Source organism: Bombina bombina, chromosome 10 (genome assembly GCF_027579735.1).
Source record: "Bombina bombina isolate aBomBom1 chromosome 10, aBomBom1.pri, whole genome shotgun sequence".
Lineage (NCBI taxonomy): Eukaryota > Metazoa > Chordata > Amphibia > Anura > Bombinatoridae > Bombina > Bombina bombina.
This window is the reverse complement of record NC_069508.1, coordinates 22484386-22501369: the sequence shown is the minus strand read 5'-3', so window position 1 is coordinate 22501369 and position 16984 is coordinate 22484386. Positions and strand designations below refer to the sequence as shown.

The 16984-nt window shown below is 42.6% G+C and overlaps 2 protein-coding genes across 3 annotated transcripts in view; one reads left to right on the top strand and one right to left on the bottom strand.

Moving 5' to 3' along the window:
• RNF2 (ring finger protein 2) overlaps window positions 1-2632 on the bottom strand; it is a 70797-nt gene extending 68165 nt beyond the window's left edge. The window contains exon 1 of the mRNA XM_053693851.1: window positions 2454-2632. The gene's annotated coding sequence lies outside the window, so the exon portion shown is untranslated. The remainder of the gene's footprint in view (window positions 1-2453) is intronic.
• An 89-nt stretch (window positions 2633-2721) lies between these two features.
• The window catches only part of EDEM3 (ER degradation enhancing alpha-mannosidase like protein 3), a 130295-nt gene continuing 116032 nt past the window's right edge, over window positions 2722-16984 (top strand). The window contains exon 1 of one of the 2 annotated variants that reach the window (XM_053693848.1): window positions 2722-2987. In XM_053693848.1, the coding sequence (XP_053549823.1) occupies window positions 2878-2987 (110 nt within the window). In that variant the 5' untranslated portion in view covers window positions 2722-2877. The remainder of the gene's footprint in view (window positions 2988-16984) is intronic. The other variant, XM_053693849.1, reaches the window with a different exon arrangement.

Here is a 16984-nt window from a genome sequence, read left to right as displayed (position 1 = left end):
ATTCTTTGGACATTTAACTACTTTCTTGGAAAGTATTGTTCCTTTTGGCCATCTCTTCTGCTAGAAGAGTTTCTGAGCTATCTGCTCTTTCTTGTGAATCTCCTTTTCTGATTTTTCATTAAATTTTTTTCCTAAGGTTGTGAATTCTAACAACATTAGTTGAGAAATTGTTGTCCCTTCCTTGTGTCCTAATCCTAAGAATTCTTTGGAAAGATCCTTACATTCTTTTGATGTGGTGAGAGCTTTGAAATATTATATTGAAGCTACTAAAGATTTCAGGAAGACTTCTAGTCTATTTGTTTTATTTTCTGGTCCTAGGAAAGGTCATAAGACTTCTGCTATTTCCTTGTTTTCTTGGTTAAAGCTTTTGATTCTTCAAGCTTATTGGAGTCGGGTCAGGCCCCGCCTCAGAGAATTACAGCTCATTCTATTAGATCTGTTTCCACTTTGTGGGCTTTTAAGAATGAAGCTTCAGTTGATCAAATTTGCAAAGCGGCAACTTGGTTTTCTTTACACTTCTTAAATTCTACCGTTTTAATGTTTTTGCTTCTTCAGAAGCAGTTTTTGGTAGAAAAGTTCTTCAGGCAGCTGTTTCAGTTTGATTCTTCTGCTGATGTATTAAGTTTTTCTGGACATTTAAAGAATAAACTTATATTTTGGGTTGTGGATTATTTTTTCAGGGGAAAATGGCTGTTGTTTACTTTTATCCCTCCCTCTCTAGTGACTCTTGCGTGGAGTTCCACATCTTGGGTATTGATATCCCATACGTCACTAGCTCATGGACTCTTGCCAATTACATGAAAGAAAACATAATTTATGTAAGAATTTACCTGATAAATTAATTTCTTTCATATTGGCAAGAGTCTATGAGGCCCACCCTTTTTTATGGTGGTTATGATTTTTTTGTATAAAGCACAATTATTTCCTAATTCCTTTGATGATGCTTTTTACTCCTTTCTTTATCACCCCACAACTTGGCTATTCATTAAACTGAATTGTGGTTGTGGTGAGGGGTGTATTTATAGGCTTTTAAGGTTTGGGAAACTTTGCCCCTCCTGGTAGGATTGTACATCCCATACGTCACTAGCTCATGGACTCTTGCCAATATGAAAGAAATTAATTTATCAGGTAAATTCTTACATAAATTATGTTTTTTTTATTTTGTGATTCAGATAGAACAGCAATTTTAAACAACTTTCTAATTTACTCCTATTATCAAATGTTCTTCATTCTCTTGGTATTTTTATTTGAAAAGCAAGAATGTAAGTTTAGATGCCGGCCCATTTTTTATGAACAATGTGGGCTGTTCTTGCTGATTGGTGGATAAATTCATCCACCAATAAACAAGTGCTGTCCAGGGTTCTAGACTTTCTTTTCCAAATAAAGATAGCAAGAGCATGAAGAAAAATTGATACTAGGAGTAAATTAGAAAGTTGCTTACAATTTCATGCTCAATCTGAATCACAAAAGAAATTTTTTGGGTACAGTGTCCCTTTAAAATTGGCTACTCTATCTGAATCTTGAAAGAAAAAAATTGGATTCAGTGTCCCTTTACCTAAGCTGAATCAGTGCTAAACCACCTTAAGTGACAAAAAGTGGGCAGGCTACTCCAGTATCGTTCCAGGATTCATGTTATATCATAATCTACATATTAGTTTGTGATTGGTTACTAAGGGTTCTTTTGTTCCGGGGGACAAGGAAATCAGTGAAAAGAACAAACATAAAACAAAATGCTCACTTGACAAAATAAAGCTGCATTATTCATTGCAATCTTTTTCTCAGATATGAAGGTACATTATTATGCAGCTTACAATTTGTGTTTAATGTCCCTTTCTAGCTGACCATGGATTAATGCTGTTTGACTCTGCATAATTTAAAGTTGCTGCTCTCTGGTTAATAGTGCTGGTCTCTGGCAGTGTATGGGTTAATGGCTTTGGCAGAAGTTAATACTGCTGCTCTGTGGTGGTGCAGGGGTTAATGCTGTGTGGCTGCATATAAGTTAATCTTACTGCTTTGTGGTGGTGCAGGGGTTAATGCTGGACTCTGCAGAAGTTAATCTTACTGCTCTGTGGTGGTGCAGGGGTTAATGCTGTGTGGCTGCACATAAGTTAATCTTACTGCTCTGTGGTGGTGCAGGGGTTAATGCTGTGTGGCTGCACATAAGTTAATCTTACTGCTCTGTGGTGGTGCAGTGGTTAATGATGTGTGGCTGCACGTAAGTTAATCTTACTGCTCTCTGGTGGTGCAGGGGTTAATGCTGTGTGGCTGCACATAAGTCAATCTTACTGATCTCTGGTGGTGCAGGGGTTAATGCTGTGTGGCTGCACATAAATTAATCTTACTGCTCTCTGGTGGTGCAGGGGTTAATGCTGGACTTTGCAGAAGTTAATCTTACTGCTCTGTGGTGGTGCAGGGGTTAATGCTGTGTGGCTGCACAAAAAAAATAATCTTACTGCTCTCTGGTGGTGCAGGGGTTAATGCTGGACTCTGCAGAAGTTAATAGTGCTGTGCAGGGGTTAATGTTGTTGGACTCTGCACACGAGTTAATATTGCTACTCTCAGACGGTGCAGGGGTTAATGTTGCTGGGCTGTGGCACTGCAGGGGTCACAGAGCCGGATCTCCGGTAGACACGTCACACGTCACACGTCCCAGCAAGAAAGAGGTGACGTTCGGGTAAAAAAACTGATTGGCTTCGAGGTTTTCCATCCCTGTAAGCTGATTGGCTATGACGTTCTCCATCGCTTTGTGCTGATTGGCTGATGTGCGTGATGCTGACAGCTGGAAGCCGGAAGCGGTGTCTGAGTGTGAGCGGAGCTCGGGAATTGTCAGGCCTCAGCACAATGTGTATAGCCCGGTACTAGCGGCAGCTCCGGGGGATGGGCGACCTGACTGTGGGGGCCCGGCAGGGGGCATGGGGCAGTCTGCTGCTCCTCACCCTGGTGTGTGGGACCACCGCCATGAACAAGGAGGAGAAAGGGAAGCTTAGGTGAGACAGCTGTGTCTGCTGGGGATGTGAGTGAGACAGCTGTGTCTGCTGGGAATGTGAGTGAGACAGCTGTGTCTGCTGGGGATGTGAGTGAGACAGCTGTGTCTGCTGGGGATGTGAGTGAGACAGCTGTGTCTGCTGGGGATGTGAGTGAGACAGCTGTGTCTGCTGGGGATGTGAGTGAGACTGCTGGGAATGTGAGTGAGACAGCTGTGTCTGCTGGGAATGTGAGTGAGACAGCTGTGTCTGCTGGGGATGTGAGTGAGACAGCTGTGTCTGCTGGGGATGTGAGTGAGACAGCTGTGTCTGCTGGGGATGTGAGTGAGACAGCTGTGTCTGCTGGGGATGTGAGTGAGACAGCTGTGTCTGCTGGGGATGTGAGTGAGACTGCTGGGGATGTGAGTGAGACAGCTGTGTCTGCTGGGAATGTGAGTGAGACAGCTGTGTCTGCTGGGGATGTGAGTGAGACTGCTGGGGATGTGAGTGAGACAGCTGTGTCTGCTGGGAATGTGAGTGAGACAGCTGTGTCTGCTGGGGATGTGAGTGAGACAGCTGTGTCTGCTGGGGATGTGAGTGAGACAGCTGTGTCTGCTGGGGATGTGAGTGAGACTGCTGGGGATGTGAGTGAGACAGCTGTGTCTGCTGGGGGTGTGAGTGAGACAGCTGTGTCTGCTGGGGATGTGAGACAGAGGTGCCCTGCTGGGGGATGTGAGTGAGACAGCTGTGTCTGCTGGGGATGTGAGACAGAGGTGCCCTGCTGGGGGATGTGAGTGAGACAGCTGTGTCTGCTGGGGGATGTGAGTGAGACAGCTGTGTCTGCTGGGGGATGTGAGTGAGACAGCTGTGTCTGCTGGGGGATGTGAGTGAGACAGCTGTGTCTGCTGGGGATGTGAGTGAGACAGCTGTGTCTGCTGGGGATGTGAGTGAGACAGCTGTGTCTGCTGGGGATGTGAGTGAGACAGCTGTGTCTGCTGGGGGATGTGAGTGAGACAGCTGTGTCTGCTGGGGGATGTGAGTGAGACAGCTGTGTCTGCTGGGGGATGTGAGTGAGACAGCTGTGTCTGCTGGGGCATGTGAGTGAGACAGCTGTGTCTGCTGGGGGATGTGAGTGAGACAGCTGTGTCTGCTGGGGGATGTGAGTGAGACAGCTGTGTCTGCTGGGGGATGTGAGTGAGACAGCTGTGTCTGCTGGGGGATGTGAGTGAGACAGCTGTGTCTGCTGGGGATGTGAGACAGAGGTGCCCTGCAGGGCGATGTGAGTGAGACAGAGGTGCCCTGCAGGGCGATGTGAGTGAGACAGAGGTGCCCTGCTGGGGGATGTGGGTGAGACAGAGGTGCCCTGCTGGGGGATGTGGGTGAGACAGAGGTGCCCTGCTGGGGGATGTGGGTGAGACAGAGGTGCCCTACTGGGGGATGTGGGTGAGACAGAGGTGCCCTGCTGGGGGATGTGGGTGAGACAGAGGTGCCCTGCTGGGGGATGTGGGTGAGACAGAGGTGCCCTGCTGGGGGATGTGAGTGAGACAGAGGTGCCCTGCTGGGGGATGTGGGTGAGACAGAGGTGCCCTGCTGGGGGATGTGGGTGAGACAGAGGTGCCCTGCTGGGGGATGTGGGTGAGACAGAGGTGCCCTGCTGGGGGATGTGGGTGAGACAGAGGTGCCCTGCTGGGGGATGTGGGTGAGACAGAGGTGCCCTGCTGGGGGATGTGGGTGAGACAGGGGTGCCCTGCTGGGGGATGTGGGTGAGACAGGGGTGCCCTGCTGGGGGATGTGGGTGAGACAGGGGTGCCCTGCTGGGGGATGTGGGTGAGACAGGGGTGCCCTGCTGGGGGATGTGGGTGAGACAGGGGTGCCCTGCTGGGGGATGTGGGTGAGACAGGGGTGCCCTGCTGGGGGATGTGGGTGAGACAGGGGTGCCCTGCTGGGGGATGTGGGTGAGACAGGGGTGCCCTGCTGGGGGATGTGGGTGAGACAGGGGTGCCCTGCTGGGGGATGTGGGTGAGACAGGGGTGCCCTGCTGGGGGATGTGGGTGAGACAGGGGTGCCCTGCTGGGGGATGTGGGTGAGACAGGGGTGCCCTGCTGGGGGATGTGGGTGAGACAGAGGTGCCCTGCTGGGGGATGTGGGTGAGACAGAGGTGCCCTGCTGGGGGATGTGGGTGAGACAGATGTGTTATGCTGGTTATGATGTGAGTGAGAGGCTTACATGGACTGTTTGGAGAGGATAAAGCACGAGAGAAAGAGAGGTACGCTGCCTGAGGATCTGTGAGTGAGAGGTACGCTGCCTGAGGATCTGTAAGTGAGAGAGAGGTACGCTGCCTAAGGATCTGTGAGTGAGAGAGAAGTACGCTGCCTAAGGATCTGTGATTGAAAGGTACGCTTCCTAAGGATCTGGGAGTGAGAGAGAAGTACGCTTCCTAAGGATCTGTGAGTGAGAGAGAAGTACGCTGCCTAAGGATCTGTGAGAGAGAAGTACGCTGCCTAAGGATCTGTGAGTGAGAGAGAAGTATGCTGCCTGAGGATCTGTGAGAGAGAAGTACACTGCCTAAGGATCTGTGAGTGAGAGAGAAGTACGCTGCCTAAGGATCTGTGAGTGAGAGAGAAGTATGCTGCCTGAGGATCTGTGAGAGAGAAGTACACTGCCTAAGGATCTGTGAGTGAGAGAGAAGTACGCTGCCTGAGGATCTGTGAGTGAGAGAGGTACGCTGCCTAAGGATCTGTGAGTGAAAGGTACGCTGCCTAAGGATCTGTGAGTGAAAGGTACGCTGCCTAAGGATCTGTGAGTGAAAGGTACGCTGCCTAAGGATCTGTGAGTGAAAGGTACGCTGCCTAAGGATCTGTGAGTGAAAGGTACGCTGCCTAAGGATCTGTGAGTGAAAGGTACGCTGCCTAAGGATCTGTGAGTGAAAGGTACGCTGCCTAAGGATCTGTGAGTGAAAGGTACGCTGCCTAAGGATCTGTGAGTGAAAGGTACGCTGCCTAAGGATCTGTGAGTGAAAGGTACGCTGCCTAAGGATCTGTGAGTGAAAGGTACGCTGCCTAAGGATCTGTGAGTGAAAGGTACGCTGCCTAAGGATCTGTGAGTGAGAGAGATGTACTCTGCCTGAGGATCTGGGAGTGAGAGAGATGTACGCTGCCTAAGGATCTGTGAGTGAGAGAGATGTACTCTGCCTAAGGATCTGTGAGTGAGAGAGATGTACGCTGCCTAAGGATCTGTGAGTGAGAGAGATGTACTCTGCCTAAGGATCTGGGAGTGAGAGAGATGTACGCTGCCTGAGGATCTGTGAGTGAGAGAGATGTACGCTGCCTAAGGATCTGTGAGTGAGAGAGATGTACTCTGCCTGAGGATCTGTGAGTGAGAGAGATGTACGCTGCCTGAGGATCTGGGAGTGAGAGAGATGTACTCTGCCTGAGGATCTGGGAGTGAGAGAGATGTACGCTGCCTGAGGATCTGGGAGTGAGAGAGATGTACTCTGCCTGAGGATCTGTGAGTGAGAGAGAGGTACGCTGCCTGAGGATCTGGGAGTGAGAGAGATGTACTCTGCCTGAGGATCTGGGAGTGAGAGAGATGTACTCTGCCTGAGGATCTGGGAGTGAGAGAGATGTACTCTGCCTGAGGATCTGGGAGTGAGAGAGATGTACGCTGCCTGAGGATCTGGGAGTGAGAGAGATGTACTCTGCCTGAGGATCTGGGAGTGAGAGAGATGTACTCTGCCTGAGGATCTGGGAGTGAGAGAGATGTACTCTGCCTGAGGATCTGTGAGTGAGAGAGATGTACTCTGCCTAAGGATCTGTGAGTGAGAGAGATGTACTCTGCCTAAGGATCTGTGAGTGAGAGAGATGTACTCTGCCTAAGGATCTGGGAGTGAGAGAGATGTACGCTGCCTAAGGATCTGGGAGTGAGAGAGATGTACTCTGCCTGAGGATCTGGGAGTGAGAGAGATGTACGCTGCCTAAGGATCTGGGAGTGAGAGAGATGTACTCTGCCTGAGGATCTGGGAGTGAGAGAGATGTACTCTGCCCGAGGATCTGGGAGTGAGAGAGATGTACGCTGCCTAAGGATCTGGGAGTGAGAGAGATGTACTCTGCCTGAGGATCTGTGAGTGAGAGAGAATTATTCTGCCTAAGGATCTGTGAGTGAGAGGTACGCTGCCTAAGGATCTGTGAGTGAGAGGTACGCTGCCTAAGGATCTGTGAGTGAAAGGTACGCTGCCTAAGGATCTGTGAGTGAGAGAGATGTACGCTGCCTGAGGATCTGGGAGTGAGAGAGATGTACTCTGCCTGAGGATCTGGGAGTGAGAGAGATGTACTCTGCCTGAGGATCTGGGAGTGAGAGAGATGTACGCTGCCTAAGGATCTGTGAGTGAGAGGTACGCTGCCTAAGGATCTGTGAGTGAGAGGTACGCTGCCTAAGGATCTGTGAGTGAGAGGTACGCTGCCTAAGGATCTGTGAGTGAGAGAGATGTACTCTGCCTGAGGATCTGTGAGTGAGAGAGAAGTATGCTGCCTGAGGATCTGTGAGTGAGCGACGTATACTGCTAGGGTGGGGGTCTGTGAGTGATATGTATAATTCTGGGGAGGGAAGTGAAAATTACAGTACTTTTTCTAGTAAAATGATAACGTGTAGCAACCATTCTTGTTTAGTCTATCAGTAAAGTGTTTCTGTGCTGCTTACTGTTTGATATCATATAACACCGGGGGAGCTGAGAGCAGGTTTGAGCTGAATAGAAATAAAATATTGTGATGCAACGGTGATAACAAGCAGTGCCTTATTGCTTGGTTTGTGTTGCTCTATAAGAAGGTGCCTTATTGCTTGAGTAGTGTTGCTCTATAAGAAGGTGCCTTATTGCTTGGTTAGTGTTGCTCTATAAGAAGGTGCCGTGTTGCTCTATAACAAGGTGCCTTATTTCTTGGTTAGTGTTGCTCTATAAGAAGGTGCCGTATTGCTTGTTTGGTGTTGCTCTATAAGAAGGTGCCTTATTGCTTGTTTGGTGTTGCTCTATAAGAAGGGGCCTTATTGCTTGGTTAGTGTTGCTCTATGAGAAGGTGCCTTATTGCTTGGTTAGTGTTGCTCTATAGGAAAGTGCCTTATTGCTTGGTTAGTGTTGCTCTATAGGAAAGTGCCTTATTGCTTGGTTAGTGTTGCTCTATGAGAAGGTGCCTTATTGCTTGGTTAGTGTTGCTCTATGAGAAGGTGCCTTATTGCTTGGTTAGTGTTGCTCTATAAGAAGGTGCCTTATTGCTTGTTTGGTGTTGCTCTATCGGATCCTGCCTACAGATCTGATTTTATAATCTGATGTGGGTGATTATGGCCTTGAGATCAACAGTTGCTGATTCCCACTGATTCTCATGTATGTAAATACAGCAGTGTTGCTTATAGTTATAGACGACTGCTAATTCACCTGTGCCAGCTCTCACACAATTTAGTCTAAAACATTTTTTTGGGGTATAAATGTGTAACAGAAAGTGCAGAACTTTTACAGCATTTAGGCAGGAGCTGAGTTCTTGTGGCAGCTGGATATAGATAGTACAGGTAGCCCTCAGTTTACGCCGGGGTTAGGTTCCAGAAGGAATGGTTGTAAATTGAAACCCAGTTTATAATGTAAGTCAATAGGAAGTGAGGGAGATAGGTTCCAGGCCCCTCTCAAAATTGTCATAAGTAACACCTAATACATTATTTTTAAAGCTTTGAAACGAAGACTTTAAATGCTAAACAGCATTATAAACCTAATAAAATAATCACACAACACAGAATATATAATTAAACTAAATTAAATGAACAAAAACATTTGCTAAACAGCATTATAAACCTAATAAAATAATCACACAACACAGACTTCACTCGCATTTTTCTGCAAACAGTTTTTTCTATGCATTCCAATCTGGACTGATTTATAGACAGGAAGATCTTGTTCCTTTGAAATCTGCTCGATAGCTCAGGTCTGGTTAAACTGATTAATTTCAACTTGCTTGGCTTTGCTGCAACACAAGCGGACAGATCCACCAAATGGCTATTTTAATAAATGCACTGCTTCTCAATGCTTTTCAATAGCAGTCACATGACTGGAAAAAAAGGTTGTTATTCTGAAACGGTGTAAATTGAACCGTTGTAAAACGAGGGCCACCTGTAAAAGTATTCAATAAAAAAATCATTCTTGGAATATTTAACCATTATGTCACACTTTGCTTATTCAAGAATAATTGTCTATTGGGTCCACTCATAAAGTTTTAGAGGTAACATAGGATCAAAGGCTGTAGCCAAAAACTCAATCTGACATTCTCCTGCTGTAATTTTCCATCAATTCCAGTGTCAGTTTGGGTCACCCATCTGGTGTAAACAAGCTTGTGCTCTGAGCTAACAAAGGTGTAGATTGTGAATTTAATTATTTTTTTTAATCGCCTTTACCATTAATTACCTAAGTTTTCCTCCTCTGCTCTTGGTAGAAGTTTCATCCTCTAGGAAAGACTGACGAGGCACGCACTCATGCTGCTTTTTTGTATAAATGTCAGATCTGCAAGACCCGCCACTGTTTCGAGACAGATTGAAGCAGAGCGAATGCGTGCCTTCCAGCTCATCAGAAGCAGTTGTTACAGCTGTTAATTGGCTATAATGAACAAAACTGATCTTTACAGCCTTTGATTGGTTGTAATGAACAGATTTTATTGGCTGTAATGAGCAGATTTGATTGGCTGTAATGCTCTGCTTCTGGGGGGCAGAGAAACCGGTTGCCAAGTGGGGAGGAGGGAGTCTAATGTAAAAGGGTAACGCTTGGTTGATTTTAGAGTTTATTAAATTAACATAACTTTTTATTTTTTACATTAAAATGGAGTTTAATGCCTTTTTTTATTACAGAGATTTGATTTATTTTATGTGATACCGGAGGGTAACCCGAGTGGTTGTTTTTCTTTGTTTAACTGAACAATAAGTTCTGATATCTGAGCTTTGAGATTGTAATCAGCATCAGTTCCATGTAGCCGTAAGTGCCAAATAAATGTGCAGCTAAGGTGATACCTGCCCAGGTCCAGTTAAAGAGACACTACAGTCAAAATTAAACTTTCATGATTCAGATAGAGCAGCAGTTTCTAAGAGCATTTCCAATTTCTTTATAAGTTCCTACTGAGACTGTGCACAAGTACACTAGTCTGTGATTGGCTGATAGCTGTCACGTGATAAAGGGGGTCGGAAAATGGGGGGGAGGATACATTTGTTAGAATAAAAAGCTACTGCTTATTTGAAATTCAGTATAAGTTCTATTGCGTTGTCTTTTTATTGTGCACTTGTTCATTATGCAACTCTACAGTTGTTCTAGCCATTGTTTCTTACTGTATCTAAAGGAGACTTTTCAAAATGTTCTTTGTTTTTGTTTTTTTTACCAATGTTCCCATCCTGAGCAAAGCAATATTTTCTGCTTGGGGTTGAAGAGGATTGTCCCTCTTCACCAATAGGGCATAGGGAGTTGTCAGCTACTGAGCACGTGCAGGAGGTACAAAAAAACAACCGTGCTGTAGCAGATTTATTTTACATTTACACAGATTTTTTTTTTTTTTTCATGTAAAATTTATTTACGACCTGTGTTTTGTATTTATTAATAAACAGCTTTAATGTAAACATTTTCAGGGAAAAACATAATTTATGTAAGAACTTAACTGATAAATTAATTTGTTTAATATTGGCAAGAGTCCATGAGCTAGTGACGTATGGGATATACAATCCTACCAGGAGGGGCAAAGTTTCCCAAACCTCAAAATGCATATAAATACACCCCTCACCACACCCACAATTCAGTTTAACGAATAGTTAAGTAGAGGGGTGATAAAATAAGGAGTAAAAAAGCATACAAAAAAGAGGAACTGAAAAAATAATTGTGCTTTTATACAAAAAATCATAACCAGAAATACTGGTAATAGGGTGGGTCTCATGGACTCTTGCCAATATGAAAGAAATGACTTTATCAGGTAAGTTCTTACATAAATTATGTTTTTTTTATGTAATTGGCAAGAGTCCATGAGCTAGTGACGTAGGGGATAGAAATACCCAAGATGTGGAAGTTCATAGAAGAGTTACTAGAAAGGGAGGGATAAAATAAAAACAGCAATTTTCTGCTAAAACAATTAAATCCTCAAAAAAATGCGTTTTTCTCATAAATAGAAAGAAAAAAACTTAAAACATTAGCAGAAGAATCAAACTGAAACAGCTGCCTGAATAACTTTTCTACCAAAGACTGCTTCAGAAGAAGCAAATACATCAAAATGGTAAAATTTAGTAAATGTATGCAAAGAAGACCAAGTTGCTGCTTTGCAAATCTGATCAACTGAAGCTTCATTCTTAACCCTTTAAGGACGCAGCTTTCAGTTTGCTCAATTTTTTTATGACAGAAAAATTCCGTCGTATGTCCTTAAGAGGTTAAAAGCCCAAGAAGTGGAGACTGATCTAGTAGAATGAGCTGTGATCCTCTGAGGTGGGGACTGTCCCGCCTCTACATAAGCCTTGTGAATCAAAAAAAAAAACCAAGATGCCAAAGAAATGGCAGAGGCTTTCTGACCTTTCCTAGGACCAGAAAAAATAACAAATAGACTAGAAGTCTTCCTGAAATCTTTAGTATCTTCAACATAATATTTCAAAGCTCTTACAACATGCAAATATCTTTCAAGAGCATTCTTGGGATTAGGACACAAGGAAGGAACAACAATTTCCCTACTAATGTTGTTAGAATTCACAACCTTAGGAAGATATTTAAACGAAGTCCGCAAAACAGCTTTATCCTGATGGAAAATCAGAAAAGGAGACTCACAAGCATGCATAGGTTCAAAAGGAGGAGCCTGCAAAGTCTTCAAAACCAAATTAAGACTCCAAGGAGGAGAGATTGATTTAATAACAGGCTTCATACGAACCAAAACCTGAACAAAACAGTGAATACCAGGAAGCTTAGCAATCTTTCTATGAAATAAAACAGAAAGACCAGATATTGGTCCCTTCAAAGTATTTGCAGACAGCCCTTTATCCAAACCATCCTGAAGAAACTAAAATTCGAGGAATTCTAAAAGAATACCAGGAGAATTTATGAACACAATGAAATATAAGTCTTCCAAACTCAATAATAAATATTTCTTGAAACAGACTTATGAGCTTGTAGCATAGTATTAATCACAGTCAGAGAAATCTCTGTGACTAAGCACTAAGCGTTCAATTGCCCTACCTTCAAATTTAACGATTTGAGATCCTGATGGAAAAACGGCCCTTGAGACAGAAGGTCTGGTCTTAGAGGAAGTGGCCAAGGCTGGAAACTGGACATCCGAACAAGATCCACAAATCAAAACCTGTGAGACAATGCTGGTGCTATCAGAAACACATACGATTATTCCATAATGATCTTGGAAATCACTTTTGGAAGAAGAAGTAGAGGTGGAAAGATATAAGATGGTTGTTAAAACCAAGGAACTACTAAAGCATCCACCATCTCTGCCTGAGGATCCCTGGACCTGGACGGGTACCTGGGAAGTTTCTTGTTTAGATGAGAAGCCATCAGATCTATTTCTGGAAGACCCCCACATCTGTACAATATGACCAAATGCATCTGGATTGAGACCACTTCCCCGGATGTAAAGTCTGACGGCTGAGATAATCCGCTTCCCAATTGTCTGCACCTGGGATATGCACAGCTGAAATTAGACGAGCTTGATTCTGCCCAAGAAAGTATCCGAGATACTTCTTTCATAGCTAGGGGACTGCGAGTCCCACCCTGATGATTGACATATGCCACAGTTGTGATTTTGTCTGTCTGAAAACAAATGAATGATTCTTTCTTTAACAGAGGCCAAACCTGAAGAGCCTTGAAAATAGCACCGAGTTCTAAAATTATTTATTGGTAACCTCGCCTCTTTCCAAACCCCTTGTGCTGTCAGAGATCCCCAGACAGCTCCCCAACCTGAAAGACTTGCATCTGTTGTGATCATAGTCCAGATAGGACAAACAAGAGGCCCCCTGAATTAAACGATGATGGTCTAACCACCAAGTCAGAGAGAGTTGAATGTTGGGATTTAAGTATATCAGTTGGAATATCGGAGTATAATCCCTGCACCATTGATTCAGCATACACAGCTGTAGAGGTCTCGTGTGAAAACGAGCAAAGGGGATCATGGCTGATGCTGCAGTCATGAGACCTAAACTTCCATGCACATAGCCACTGAAGGGAATGATTGAGACTGAAGGTTTCGACAAGCTGAAACCAATTTCATTCATCTCTTGTCTGTTAGATTCAGTGTCCATGACTCTGTCCTTATCTGGAAACCTAAAAAGGTGACCCTTGTCTGAGGAATCAAGGAACTTTTTGGTAAATTGATCCTCCAACTATGTCTTTGAAGAAACAACACTAGTTGATTCATGTGAGATTCTGCAGTACGTAAAGACTGAGCTACTACCAAGATATTGTCCAAATAAGGAAACACTGCAATACCCTGTCCTCTGATTACAGATACAATGGCACCGAGAACCTTCGAAAAGATCCTTGGAGTTGTTAGGCCAAATGGATGAGCGACAAATTGGTAATGCTTGTCTTGAAAAGAGAATCTCAGAAACCGATAGTGGTCTGGATGAATCGGAATGTGAAGATATGCATCCTGTAAGTCTATTGTGGACATATGACCTTGCTGAACAAAAGGCAAAATAGTCCTTAAAGTCACCATCTTGAAAGTTGGGACTCTTAAAAAAACTATTCAAAAACTTCAGATCCAGAACTGGCCTGAATTAATTTTCTTTCTTTGGGACAATGAACAGATTAAAAAAAAAACCATACCCTGTTCCTGAAACTGAACTGGTATGATTACCCTTGAAAGCTCTTGATCTGAAACACACTTCAGAAAAGCCTGAGCCTTCACCAGATTTGCTGGAACGAGAGAGAGAGAGAATCTTCTCACAGGAGGTCTTACTCTGAATCCTATTCAATACCCTTGAGAGACAATAGTCTGAAGCCACTGATTTTGAACAGAATCTGCCCAAATGTCTTGGAATAATTTCAATCTGCCCTCCACCAGCTGAACTGGATCGAGGGCCGCACCTTCATGCAGACTTGGGGGCTGGCTTTGGTTTCTTAAAAGGCTTGGATTTAATTCAATTTAAGGTTTCCAATTGGAACCAGAGTCTTTAGGGGAAGGATTGATTTTCTTTTCCTTGTTCTGTCGAAAAGAATGAAAACAATTAGAAGCTTTAGATTTACTTAGATCTTTTATCCTGAGGTAAAATAAACTGCCAGTGATAGTTGAAATAATTGAATCCAACTGAGAACCAAATAAATTGTTACCTTGGAAAGAAAGAGATAGTAATCTAGACTTAAATACCATGTCAGCATTCCAAGATTTGAGCCATAAAACTCTTCTAGCTAAAATAGCTAAAGACATAGATTTAACATCAATTTTGATGATATCAAAAATAGCATTACAGAGAAAATGATTAGCATGTTGAAGCAAAAGAAAAATGCTAGACAAATAGGATATGTTTCCTGTTGCTCTGTGCTAGGCGGAATAGCAGACAAATCCTTCTGTATCGCATCAGCAATATAACTTTTCATATCAACAGGGATATCATGTACATTAGATGTTGAAGGAACAGAAACTGTACTAGTACTGATGGAAACATTTTCTGCATGCAAAAGTTATCATGACAACTGTTACATACTACAGCTGGAGATATAATCTCAGCTAACTTACAACAGATACACTTAGCTTTGGTAGAACTGTGATCAGGCAGCAGGGTTCCAACAGTTGCTTCTGAGACAGGATCAGATTGAGACATCTTGCAAAATGTAAAAGAAAAAACATTAAAGCAAAATTTACAATTTCCTTATATGGCAGTTTCAGGAATGGGAAAAAATGCAAACAGCATGACCCTCTGAGTATATAGAAGGCAAGAGGCATATAGGAAGTGGGGTGAAAAATAAATTATTTTTTTTGGCGCCAAGTATGACGCACAACGCAAAAGGAAGTTGAACATTTTTTTTGCCGCTAACAACATCCGGAAATTACGCAACTCGCGTCATAACAGACACAAACTCGTGCAAGGAAAATCTGGCATCAACTAAGACGAGGGAAAATACGAACTTGCGTCATCAAAGACGTACCTTTGCTTTAAAAAAAATTCTTGCGCCAAGAATGACGCAATAAATAACAGCATTTTGCGCCCTCGCAAGCCTAATTTTGCTCGTGAAAGGGAAAAAACAGTCAAGGACTATACCCCAGGTAAGACTAATAACTTCCTAAACATGCTTCCCAAACTGAAACTGACAGTCTGCAAAAGGAAATATACATAGACCTGACTCACGGCAAATATAAGTAAAATACATATTTAAAACTTTATATTAATACATAAAGCGCCAAACCATAGCTGAGAGTGTCTTAAATAAAAAAAAAAAACATACTTACCAAAAGACACCCATCCACATATAGCGGAAAGCCAAACTAGTACTGAAAAAGTATCAGCAGATGGTATATGAGAGTATATCGTTGATCTGAAAAGGGAGGTAGGAGATGAAGCCCTACGACCGATAACAGAGAACCTTTGAAAATATTTCCAGCGAGGAAAACCATAACATGAAATAGGCGATACTCCCTTCACATCCCTCTGACAAACACTGTACTCTGAGAGGAATTGGGCTTCAAAATGCTTAGAAGCGCTTATTGTAGAAGAAAACATAGAAATCAAGAACAAACTTACTTCACCACCTCCATAGGAGGCAAAGTTTGTAAAAGTGAATTGTGGGTGTATTTATAGGCATTTTGATGTTTGGGAAACTTTGCCCCTCCTGTTAGGATTGTATATCCCATACATCACTAGCTCATGGGCTCTCGCCAATTACATGAAAGAAATAGTTTTAACATGTTTGTACCCCTTTACTGGTCTAAAGCCAATTTTAGCTATCAGCATTTGTTGTATTTTAAAAATAAATGTCAGCATTTTTAGTTTTACCTTTGCTTGTTTCTATACTTATATATTTAGAAAACTATTTTATATATATATAACAAACTAATTTCTGTATTGTTCTCCCTAGCCTACATGGTAAAATAAAAATAAAGTGTGTGTGTGTGTATGTATGTGTGTGTGTGTGCGTGTGTAATATTTTCTAATAATATATAATTTTCTGCTAAATTTAAACATTTTAATATTAGTTAATTTTTGCTTAAAGGAACAGTCTAGTCAAAATTAAACTTTCATGATTCAGATAGAGCGGCAATTTTAAGCAACTTCCTAATTTACTCCTACTATCAATTTTTCTTTGTTCTCTCGTGCTGAACCAAAAATGGTCTGGCTCCTAAGCTTACATTCTTGCTTTTTCAAATAAAGATACCAAGAGAACAAAGAAAAATTGATAATAGGAATAAATTAGAAAATTACTTAAAATTGATGCTCTATCTGAATCATAGAGAAAGCAAGATTATTGTGATAAAAGCGCATAAAAAAGGAAAGTGCTGCAAAATAAGATAAAACAAAACCAAGATAAAACAGACAATATTACAAGCAATGTTATCTCGTTAGGTGTGAATATCTCCAATGACAGTCTATAATAAGAACATAGGAGTTCAAAACAATAATGTAAAAATGTTGTTAATATGTTTTGTAACGACAACATTTTTTAACAACATTTTTACATTATTGTTCTGTTTTATCTTGGTTTTGTTTTTATTTTATCTTATTTTGCAACACTTTCCTAAGGGTACCCAAATTGTCAATATTAGCTTTTTTGGTCTTCTTATTTCTCACATATATTTTACCATTACTACCTTGTGTCCATTGTATATCATTTTTATTTATGTATTACAAATATTATTTTTCCTCCCATTAATATTAATATATATATTAATTATGTGTATGTGACCTTCACATACAGTAACAGATACAACCAGTCTTTTTTTAGGTAACCCATTACTGATTTTGATATTTAAACTTACACTTATTGGTCGTATACTAATACCATTGTGCCACAGTTTTTATTTACACTGTTGTGTAGCGTC